The sequence below is a fragment of the Fundulus heteroclitus genome, unplaced genomic scaffold (genome assembly GCF_011125445.2).
Source record: "Fundulus heteroclitus isolate FHET01 unplaced genomic scaffold, MU-UCD_Fhet_4.1 scaffold_91, whole genome shotgun sequence".
Lineage (NCBI taxonomy): Eukaryota > Metazoa > Chordata > Actinopteri > Cyprinodontiformes > Fundulidae > Fundulus > Fundulus heteroclitus.
The window spans coordinates 836,499-848,229 of NW_023397373.1; the positions used below are offsets into that span (position 1 = coordinate 836,499).

Sequence of the window (11,731 nt, forward strand, 5' to 3'; positions counted from 1 at the left end):
ACTGATCTTATGTTCCTCTAGAACCTCCTGCAGACCAACATCTGCTGGAACAGAGAAGAGACAACTGAAGGAAAAACCTGATTTAGTGATGAAGTTGGAGCAGAAACATCTGGAACATCAGGAGTTGTCATCATTAGAAGGTCTCTTGGTTCACATGATGTGATGCTAACCAATGGGATCCATCCTTAGAAGCAGAACCTTGTTAGATGGTCAGACAGCAGAGTTGTGCCTCTGCTTTGTGGCCAGTATCTGTTCACATTCAGGATCTGATTCACAAAGCAGATCAGATGAATAAATGCTGAGAGAAACATGCAGCAGCTTTCAGCAACATGAACTCTTTAGCATCAGGTCACCATTGTCCTCGTTTCTCTGTTTCTATCTGACCTTCTCCCACAAACACAGCAGCTACAGAAGAGGCAGAGAGACAGAAAATGGTTCCTGGCAGCATTTTCAGCCTTAATAAAGGAAATCTCGAGGCAATGCTCTAATCTGCCAGAGAAACAGCTCCTTGGATCAGGTAGTGTTCACATTTCAGATGCTTTTCTCCCTCAGAGACTGGATTGGATGTTTTTAGAGAATAATTACAGATTAGAAATGACATGGGACTGATTTGGTGCTTTAGAAGTAAACAGCAGATAGAAATATCCCATGTTTCTACAAATATATCTGCTGTAATCTGGGATCTATTGTCAGAGGAAATAAAGGTTTCTGTCTCTCAGACTTTCCTTTCCTCTTTCTGTAAAGCAGCAGAGCAACAGGTCATTTTTTCCACCTTTTTGTTTCCATCACAATGAGCTGCAGCTTTAAGGAGATGTTCAGTTTTAATGCATTTAGCACAAAGGGCTGAAAACAGAAGCACTTCAAAGCAAACCCAATAGGTTGTTGGGTTGAACACAGACGTTATATTTACAGCAGCTGGAAATCCAGAGATTCAGGGGAAATAATCGATCCCAGAAAGACTTTAAACACTGAGATTCCCAAATGCCAACTAGAGACGAGGAATTAGTCCAACAGAGACGATAGAAGGAAGTTCTGATTGGAGATGTTCAGTCTCACTTGGAGCACAGCTGCTCTGATTGGCTGCCAGCAGTCCAGGTCCTGGTCTGAAGAAGTAAAACAAAAGTAATCACACCCCTTCTCCTTCCTTTAGATCTTAACATAAATGGTCTTCCTGATTCATGCTTTACTTACGAGTTTATAAAACTCTAAGGTCCATTTTTAAACAAATGAATGAATCTGCTTCTAAACATATATTTACACATTTACATGCCAACAATTCCCCCTACAGCCAATGTGACTAAGACCATTGTACATGTGTGTATAACCAGGCCCAATATTTCTGCAGTGAATACTACTGGTTTATTGACTAACAGCTGATGATTATGGAGCTTTAAGTTAAAGTTCTAAACTAATTTACTTTCACTTTATAAACTGAAGACTAAGTAAATATTATGTTTCATATCTCTGTGGAATCACAAGGATCAGTTAGAAACTGGGTTCTTACTCTGAGTCTGAGGGTCCAGGTTCTTCACTGAAGTCTGGAGGTTTTCCTTTGGACCCATCACACCTGATAGACGGACAGCTGGATCCTGGAGGTTCTGCTCTGTTCTCCATCTCCTGGACTTCAGTCAGCCTGAGAGAGAAACCAGAACCAGTCAGTTCCCAGTGGTTCAGGTCCAATAAAAGTCCTGTAAAGCAGAAAGTTTACTCCATCTGGATTTACCTACGTACGGTTTTATACATCTGACGTTTTCTTTGTGCCACAACTTTCTAATTGCCAACTTTAACATAACTTGACTCTTTTGTTCATGACAACCAAGCTGTCAGCTTCTGTGGCCACGTGTGCTGCTGAGCAGGAGTCTGCTTCATTTAAAGCTCCACTAAGCAGCTTCCAGGATAAGATAAGGAACCAAGCGGGCTCCCTGCAGGGAAACCTGGAGAAACAGCTGTTTCCCTGAGCAGGATGGAGGCTCTCCTTAGCTCAACAAGGTTTGGAAGAGATCAATCAGTGAATCTGACTCAGAACTGCAGGCTAAATGAAACAGAATGACATCAGAGGTCATTTTATTTAGAAATTAAAACATTACTAAATTATGCCACATTCAGTAAAACTGAGCGTTGTGTTGCACTTTGTAGACGGACCCTAAGGCCAGTCAGGCCATCGACTGCACATTTATTAGTTTATTTCAAGCATGATCAAAACATTAAATAATAAACCTTCTCTATAACTTATGGCAAAACTGATTCTTTATGAAGTTACCAGTGGCTTTCTATCATTTTTCACACTTAAGACCCTTTTCCATTACAAGCCCCAGACTTTGGGTTAACCCAGGAAACCAAAGTGTGGGGCTTTGAGTTTTCATGTTTCCATTTAGTAAAGTCCAGTTATGTAAAACGGGTGATGATGTCTGAGGAAGTTGTAAGGATAACTGACATCCATTTTAATTAATAACAGTAATTATTTCTTCTCACCCGTTCATCACCACAGCTGCGTTTTATCATTGGCTAGAAAGAAAAACAGTTTGACCAGCGACCGGTTGGGCCTGAAACAGAGACTCCTCCCATTCCCTGGTGTGACTGACTTTAGCTCAAAGTTGGTACCACTGGAAAAGCAGCATTAATTCACTCAGACCATTAATCTGCACTGTAGAGTGGGTGGCCTGCAGCCCCATGGCCCGGTCCGTTTCAGAGAGCCACTGGTGAACCTCCTCAGGGCCTTTCCTCGTCTCTTTAGCCTCCAGCCTGTCAGCCTCTGTGCAGGACTGCAGCCTCTTCTCACTGCAAGCAGGGCGCCTGCAGCTGCAAGGGGCGCCAGTTACTCAGAAAAGTGATATAATAGATGATGGAAACCACTACGTGGCACAGATTAGTATTATTCTCTTCTTTAACTACTTCTGCTGCCCCTATGGGTCAGTGAAAAAAATGCTGCCCCGGGCGGTGCCAGAAAAAGGCTACTGACCACAGGACGCCCATCTGTGGTTAGCAAATAGTAAAACAGTTCACAGTGTACCAACTTATGCGGGTTTACCATGTGTGGTAAACTACATTTTTCATAAATTAAGGATAGAAAATCCATAGCTTTGTAAACTAGTCAACTCCTGCTCCTTACTCCCCCCTTGTGGTGGACGGTTTTTCTGGCTCCAGCCAACCCCGTTCCCTCAACAAGCCCCGAGTACTGGGTCAGCTGAGGGACCAAAGCCCCAGAAAGTGAAATTAGTTGGTAAATGTGAATGGAAAAGCTACCAGGGATCTGAAAGCTCCAGGCTTTTCAGTGGCAATAGAATAGAGGCTATACATACAAACATACACATGAATATATACACAGCTAAACAAACATCGTTCTCATTTATTATATACAACGGACTGAAACACATGAGCCATAAATTAGTCAGGGCCTCCTTAATTAAACACAGTTTTAGCTAAATATAGAAATGCTGGACATTTCTACACTGAGTCTCATCCACAGTTTCACTCCACAGATGGAAACAAAAAGTTTCCAGAGTTCTTCTAACACTAAGAATCTTTAGATTTCCATATGAGATCATAGCCTCCAAATATATCTAAAAACCTCTTTTTTATCAGTTCCTCCACATTTTCTGCTGACTTTTGCTTAAGATTTTATTTAGCAGACCAGGTCCAACTCTGACAGAAACAGAAATGATTACAGGCCTGTATTGAACACAGGGACTGGAAAGTGTCCACAGAGGACGCTGATCTGGAAGACTTCCCATCATCTGTGTTGTCCTATAGTCACTTCTGCACTGATGCAGTCCTACCCACAGAGACAGTCAGAGTTTTTCCTAAACAGAAACCATGTGTGGACGATGCAGGCTGAAGGCAGGAAGCGCGGTTCCTGTATCCACAGAGCATGACCTGCAGTGTGGATGCAGATCAGGAGACAGACTGGCCTACAGCAGGGCTAGAAGTGAACTGAAGAAATGCACCTTAAGAGTCAAAGAAGGGAGAAATTTAGAATAAAATGATTTTACCTTTAATTCTGACAGTTTCTTCTTTTTGTTCTTCAGAGACTAAATGGAGCCTGAGCTTCTCTTCCTGCTACGAGGAAACAGGAGAACCAGTAAGTGCTTAGCCTGCCCCTCCCAGACCCATTTACAGGAAATCAGATGGTTTCTCTGATGGTTTGGACCATAGACATAATATAAGTAGACGACCCATTGGACGCTGCCGGCCGCTAGGCTGACGTGCCTACAGGGCGGCCATCTTGGGTCAGACCACAGATCAGACAGCTGCTATCAAAATGAACAGGAGGCAGCTCAGATCTAATTTTAATCAGTGAATCAGAGAGAGGGCAAGGAAGCGAGCAGCTTTCATCGCCAATCCCTTTGGCTTTACCAAACGACTCCTTGGGGACAAGCGCAGTGGCCGGCTTGAGTGCTCCATAGAGCAAGTAAATCAGTTCCTCCAGGACACTGTGAGTGATCCGTTGAGAGACCAGGAGCTGGAGCCTAACAAAGCTCTAATCAGCCCAGATCCCCCTACAACGGAGTTCAACCTGAAGGAGCCAAGCCTAAAGGAGGTTGAGGAGGTCGTCAAGGCAGCCCGCTCTGCATCAGCACCAGGCCCCAGTGGAACCCCTTACCTGGTCTACAAGCGTTGCCCAGGGATTCGTCGGCACCTGTGGAGGATCATGAAGGTGATCTGGAGAAGGGGAAAAGTGGCCAACCAGTGGAGGCATGCTGAAGGAGTTTGGATCCCCAAAGAGGAGAACTCACAAGACATCAGTCAGTTTAGATCCATCTCACTGTTGAGCGTGGAAGGGAAGGTGTTCTTCAGCATCGTCTCAAGAAGACTGACAGAGTTCCTCCTCAAGAACAGCTACATTGACCCATCTGTACAGAAGGGAGGGATCTCGACTCCTGGCTGCTTGGAACACACTGGGGTCGTCACACAACTCATCAGAGAGGCCCATGAGAATAAAGGCGACCTAGCTGTGTTGTGGTTGGACCTGGCCAACGCCTATGGGTCCATACCACACAAGTTGGTTGAGCTTGCTCTCCACCTCCACCATGTTCCCAGTAAGATCAAGGACCTGATCCTGGATTACTACAATGATTTCAGGATGAGAGTTACTTCTGGGTCAGAGACTTCGGACTGGCATCGTATTGGGAAGGGGATAATTACAGGCTGCACCATCTCTGTTGTCCTCTTCTCTTTAGCCATGAACATGGTGGTAAAGTCAGCTGAGGTGGAATGTAGAGGGCCCCTGACCAAGTCAGGTGTGCGACAGCCTCCCATCAGAGCCTACATGGATGACCTGACCGTAACTACTGCGTCAGTACCAGGGTGCAGGTGGATCCTGCATGGCCTCGAAAAGCTTATCTCCTGGACAAGGATGAGTTTTAACCCCTCCAAGTCAAGATCCATGGTCCTGAAGAAGGGGAAGGTGATGGACAAGTTCCGGTTCTCCATCTCAGGAACTGTCATCCCAACCATCACAGAGCAACCCGTGAAGAGCTTGGGGAAACTCTTCGACTCCACCCTGAAGGACTCAGTAGCCATCCAGAAGGCCAGCTTGGAACTTGGAGCCTGGCTTACCAAGGTAGACAAGTCTGGCCTACCCGGTAGGTTTAAAGCCTGGATCTACCAGCACTCAATCCTGCCCCGCATCCTCTGGCCTCTGCTGATTTATGCAGTCCCAATGACAGCAGTGGAGTCCCTAGAGAGGAAGATCAGCAGCTTTCTTCGAAAGTGGCTGGGACTTCCTCGCAGCCTCACCAGCGCTGCCCTGTATGGGACGAGTAACATCCTGCAGCTTCCTCTCAGTGGCCTCACAGAAGAATTCATGGTGGCACGCACCAGAGAAGCGCTGCAGTACAGGGACTCGAAGGACGGCAAAGTTTCAGCAGCTGGCATAGAGGTGAGAACAGGAAGGAAGTGGAAGGCCAGGGAAGCGTTGGAGCTGGCAGAGTCGCGCCTTCGACAGAAGGCACTAGTGGGAACTGTGGCAACAGGCAGAGCAGGCCTGGGATACTTCCCAAAGACCCTCATAAGCCAGTCACGAAGGAAGGAAAGGCACCACCTGATCCAGGAGGAAGTCAGAGCAGGTGTGGAGGAAGAGCGTGTGAGTAGGGCCGTAGGACTACGGCAACAGGGGGCCTGGACAAGGTGGGAGAGCGCTTTACAGCGAAGGATTACCTGGACAAACATCTTGCAGCCAGATTTCCAGCGGGTTCGCTTCCTGGTCCAGGCTGTCTACGATGCCCTGCCAAGCCCAGCAAACCTCCATGTGTGGGGAAAAAGTGAGACCCCTTCCTGCCCGCTATGCTCTGGTAGAGGCTCTTTAGAACACCTCCTTAGCGGCTGCCCGAAGGCTCTGGCTGATGGTCGCTATCGCTGGCGCCATGACCAGGTGCTCAAGGCAGTCGCTGAGAGCGTAGCCTCAGCCATCAACTCCAGCAACAAACAACAGGCTCCAAAGAAGGCAATCTCCTTTGTCAGAGCTGGAGAAAAACCCAGAGCAAACCAACGGGCTACAATAGGCCTGCTTTACACAGCATCTGACTGGCAGCTGCAGGTCGACCTGGGTAAACAACTAAGGTTCCCCCAGCACATCGCAACAACAACCCTCCGCCCAGATATGATCATGACCTCTCAGTCATCAAAACATCTGATCATACTGGAACTGACAGTGCCCTGGGAAGAAAACATTGAGGAAGCCAATGAGAGGAAGAGAGCTAAATACCAGGAACTGGTGGAGGAGTGCAGGGGGGCAGGCTGGAAGACATTCTATGAGCCTATAGAGGTAGGCTGCAGGGGTTTTGCAGGGAGGTCCCTGTGCAAGGTCCTCAGCCGCCTGGGCATCGTAGGAGCGTCTAAGAAGAGGGCCATCAAATCCGCAAGTGAAGCCGCTGAAAAGGCCACTAGGTGGCTTTGGATAAGGAGGGCAGATCCGTGGGCAGCTACTGGGACGCAAGTCGGGGCCTGATCACCCCCGGCTGGGTCGCCTGGGTGAGGGTGTATGATGTTGCGAGACCCGAAACACCCAATGACCCCAGGATACATCACTGATGATGCGTCCCAGTGCATCCATGAGGTGTATCTTGTATAGTTATCATCTGGCACAGCCAGTGACTCCTAGGAATAGACTAGGTGACAGCCAAGAAGAGTTTGGCCGACTACTGGAGAGACAGTGGACAGCACGGAAAGACGGCACTCGGGGCAGGTTGGGGTAGCATCCCAACCTGTATCTTTCGCGAGAGAGAACCCAAATCAAGCTACGGAAAGCCCTACAGTAAGATACCCCCAGGAGATCCCGAGAGGGGGGGAGGATGAGATCTCCAACCGGACGGACCACACGGTGATGACCCAGGCAAACGGACAAACGACGAATGTGACATGCATTTGCGGAAAGCTGTGCAAGAACCACCGAGGCCTGAAGATCCATCAGGCTAAAATGAAATGCCTGGACAGAGACAATGAGGTACAACGCTCAGGTCTTGTACCTGGTGAGACGCAGGAGGAGCCCGGCCAGGAGGCAACCCACAGAGCCCAGTCCCTCCACGTACCTCAGACTCTCAACCCTAGCAGAGTAATTCCACAGCAGCGGATTAAGTGGCCCCCAGCCAGCAGGAGGAGCGAGTGGCAGCAGTTCGATGAGGATGTGTCCAACATCATCCAGGCCACAGCCAAAGGAGACGTGGACAGCCGCCTTACATCGATGACCACTGTCATTGTCAGCTACGCCCGGGAAAGATTTGGACAGGTGGACAAAGGAAAATCGAAATCCACTCCCTACACAATGAGCCGCAGAGCCACCCGGATACACCATCTACGCCAGGAGCTTCGCACCCTGAAGAAGCAGTACAAGGCTGCTACGGAGGAGGAGAAACAACCCTTGGCGGAACTGAAGAACATCCTGTGCAAGAAGCTGATGACGCTTCGTAGAGCAGAGTGGCATCGGAGAAGGGGTAGAGAGAGGGCAAGGAAGCGAGCAGCTTTCATCGCCAATCCCTTTGGCTTTACCAAACGACTCCTTGGGGACAAGCGCAGTGGCCGGCTTGAGTGCTCCATAGAGCAAGTAAATCAGTTCCTCCAGGACACTGTGAGTGATCCGTTGAGAGACCAGGAGCTGGAGCCTAACAAAGCTCTAATCAGCCCAGATCCCCCTACAACGGAGTTCAACCTGAAGGAGCCAAGCCTAAAGGAGGTTGAGGAGGTCGTCAAGGCAGCCCGCTCTGCATCAGCACCAGGCCCCAGTGGAACCCCTTACCTGGTCTACAAGCGTTGCCCAGGGATTCGTCGGCACCTGTGGAGGATCATGAAGGTGATCTGGAGAAGGGGAAAAGTGGCCAACCAGTGGAGGCATGCTGAAGGAGTTTGGATCCCCAAAGAGGAGAACTCACAAGACATCAGTCAGTTTAGATCCATCTCACTGTTGAGCGTGGAAGGGAAGGTGTTCTTCAGCATCGTCTCAAGAAGACTGACAGAGTTCCTCCTCAAGAACAGCTACATTGACCCATCTGTACAGAAGGGAGGGATCTCGACTCCTGGCTGCTTGGAACACACTGGGGTCGTCACACAACTCATCAGAGAGGCCCATGAGAATAAAGGCGACCTAGCTGTGTTGTGGTTGGACCTGGCCAACGCCTATGGGTCCATACCACACAAGTTGGTTGAGCTTGCTCTCCACCTCCACCATGTTCCCAGTAAGATCAAGGACCTGATCCTGGATTACTACAATGATTTCAGGATGAGAGTTACTTCTGGGTCAGAGACTTCGGACTGGCATCGTATTGGGAAGGGGATAATTACAGGCTGCACCATCTCTGTTGTCCTCTTCTCTTTAGCCATGAACATGGTGGTAAAGTCAGCTGAGGTGGAATGTAGAGGGCCCCTGACCAAGTCAGGTGTGCGACAGCCTCCCATCAGAGCCTACATGGATGACCTGACCGTAACTACTGCGTCAGTACCAGGGTGCAGGTGGATCCTGCATGGCCTCGAAAAGCTTATCTCCTGGGCAAGGATGAGTTTTAACCCCTCCAAGTCAAGATCCATGGTCCTGAAGAAGGGGAAGGTGATGGACAAGTTCCGGTTCTCCATCTCAGGAACTGTCATCCCAACCATCACAGAGCAACCCGTGAAGAGCTTGGGGAAACTCTTCGACTCCACCCTGAAGGACTCAGTAGCCATCCAGAAGGCCAGCTTGGAACTTGGAGCCTGGCTTACCAAGGTAGACAAGTCTGGCCTACCCGGTAGGTTTAAAGCCTGGATCTACCAGCACTCAATCCTGCCCCGCATCCTCTGGCCTCTGCTGATTTATGCAGTCCCAATGACAGCAGTGGAGTCCCTAGAGAGGAAGATCAGCAGCTTTCTTCGAAAGTGGCTGGGACTTCCTCGCAGCCTCACCAGCGCTGCCCTGTATGGGACGAGTAACATCCTGCAGCTTCCTCTCAGTGGCCTCACAGAAGAATTCATGGTGGCACGCACCAGAGAAGCGCTGCAGTACAGGGACTCGAAGGACGGCAAAGTTTCAGCAGCTGGCATAGAGGTGAGAACAGGAAGGAAGTGGAAGGCCAGGGAAGCGTTGGAGCTGGCAGAGTCGCGCCTTCGACAGAAGGCACTAGTGGGAACTGTGGCAACAGGCAGAGCAGGCCTGGGATACTTCCCAAAGACCCTCATAAGCCAGTCACGAAGGAAGGAAAGGCACCACCTGATCCAGGAGGAAGTCAGAGCAGGTGTGGAGGAAGAGCGTGTGAGTAGGGCCGTAGGACTACGGCAACAGGGGGCCTGGACAAGGTGGGAGAGCGCTTTACAGCGAAGGATTACCTGGACAAACATCTTGCAGCCAGATTTCCAGCGGGTTCGCTTCCTGGTCCAGGCTGTCTACGATGCCCTGCCAAGCCCAGCAAACCTCCATGTGTGGGGAAAAAGTGAGACCCCTTCCTGCCCGCTATGCTCTGGTAGAGGCTCTTTAGAACACCTCCTTAGCGGCTGCCCGAAGGCTCTGGCTGATGGTCGCTATCGCTGGCGCCATGACCAGGTGCTCAAGGCAGTCGCTGAGAGCGTAGCCTCAGCCATCAACTCCAGCAACAAACAACAGGCTCCAAAGAAGGCAATCTCCTTTGTCAGAGCTGGAGAAAAACCCAGAGCAAACCAACGGGCTACAATAGGCCTGCTTTACACAGCATCTGACTGGCAGCTGCAGGTCGACCTGGGTAAACAACTAAGGTTCCCCCAGCACATCGCAACAACAACCCTCCGCCCAGATATGATCATGACCTCTCAGTCATCAAAACATCTGATCATACTGGAACTGACAGTGCCCTGGGAAGAAAACATTGAGGAAGCCAATGAGAGGAAGAGAGCTAAATACCAGGAACTGGTGGAGGAGTGCAGGGGGGCAGGCTGGAAGACATTCTATGAGCCTATAGAGGTAGGCTGCAGGGGTTTTGCAGGGAGGTCCCTGTGCAAGGTCCTCAGCCGCCTGGGCATCGTAGGAGCGTCTAAGAAGAGGGCCATCAAATCCGCAAGTGAAGCCGCTGAAAAGGCCACTAGGTGGCTTTGGATAAGGAGGGCAGATCCGTGGGCAGCTACTGGGACGCAAGTCGGGGCCTGATCACCCCCGGCTGGGTCGCCTGGGTGAGGGTGTATGATGTTGCGAGACCCGAAACACCCAATGACCCCAGGATACATCACTGATGATGCGTCCCAGTGCATCCATGAGGTGTATCTTGTATAGTAATCACATGATCACAGTGATCGTGACCTTTCAGACAGATTACACATATTCATTCAGAACCAAAACTATTTAAACTGAAGTCAAACTGAATGAAAAATGTACACGCACTTACATATTTTGCAGTTACATATTAATCTAATATACACACAAATTATACACACATAAATCACTCTTTCTTCCAATATATATATATATATATATATATATATATATATATATATATATATATATATAAAATATATATATATACAGACACTGATCTACAGACTACAGCACTTATCTACATAGTATCAAAACTATATACAGACAAGTGAGAGCAAAGGTGCTCATAACAACATTTAAAAATGATATAATATAAACGGCCATCTGGAGAAAAAAAAATCAACAAAAACCCTAATAACGCATCTTAGAATCAAATACATTACAAAATCATAGCAAAACCAAAATTACTGTATAATATTTTACCCCCCTCTCCCATAAATCATGTCTATCCAGTAATTTAAGACCATTTTGTTTGTTTTTGGTGTTTAATGTAGTTTTCTCTGCTTCCATCCCTGCTACCCATTAGCACATATTGTGTTTATGCCGGGAAAACTGTAACTGTAAAGCATGAGGATTATCTATTATAAAATCTTACTTATGGACGGTAATTCCCCAGGATCTGGTAGTGTTCTTTTATTTGCGCACCCATAAGCGGAGTAAAAGTCGGGCTTCCTGGGACGTAGCTCTGGAAGTTTGCTTACTTTCAATACAAAATCGAAATTATTTATTAAGTTAGACAATCATTTAATTCAATCAACTGGTCCCATGTAGCCCCTAAAGGGGTAACGTTTCAGTCAGTTGATTTATCTGGAAATTGGGTGAGAATTCACCGGATTCAGAGTGTCTGAAAACATGAAGTACATTTTCCTGAATTGACTTGTATTCTCTCTGAGCGCAGCTTGGTCTGACCTAAGATGGCCGCTCTGTCGGCACGCCTCTCACCCGACGACGCGGCGTCTACGTATTCATGTCTGTGGGAAACACCGGCAG

The 11,731-nt window shown here is 48.4% G+C and overlaps 2 protein-coding genes and 1 long non-coding RNA gene across 3 annotated transcripts; 2 read left to right on the forward strand and 1 right to left on the reverse strand.

Moving 5' to 3' along the window:
* Positions 1 to 2: 2 nt before the first annotated feature.
* LOC118562421 lies at positions 3 to 1,542 on the reverse strand. The gene is made up of 3 exons (XR_004930612.1): positions 1,505 to 1,542; positions 911 to 1,103; positions 3 to 41 (listed from the first exon to the last, which is right to left on the reverse strand). It is a non-coding gene; the product is annotated as an uncharacterized LOC118562421 (long non-coding RNA).
* A 2,582-nt stretch (positions 1,543 to 4,124) lies between these two features.
* On the forward strand, positions 4,125 to 6,983 carry LOC118562423. Its single transcript, XM_036134796.1, is given in 3 exon segments — positions 4,125 to 4,139; positions 4,307 to 6,921; positions 6,923 to 6,983. Coding segments are annotated over 3 exon segments (2,691 nt in total).
* Positions 6,984 to 7,313: 330 nt separating this feature from the next.
* Positions 7,314 to 10,692, forward strand: LOC118562404. The gene has a single exon (XM_036134778.1). The coding sequence runs from the start codon at positions 7,322 to 7,324 to the stop codon at positions 10,574 to 10,576; it is 3,255 nt and encodes a 1,084-aa protein (XP_035990671.1). The 5' UTR covers positions 7,314 to 7,321; the 3' UTR covers positions 10,577 to 10,692.
* The last annotated feature ends 1,039 nt before the right edge of the window (positions 10,693 to 11,731 follow it).

Bases quoted from the DNA above. Each gene is read 5' to 3' on its own strand.
- LOC118562404 (XM_036134778.1), top strand. From the start codon at position 7,322: ATGACCCAGGCAAACGGACAAACGACGAATGTGACATGCATTTGCGGA.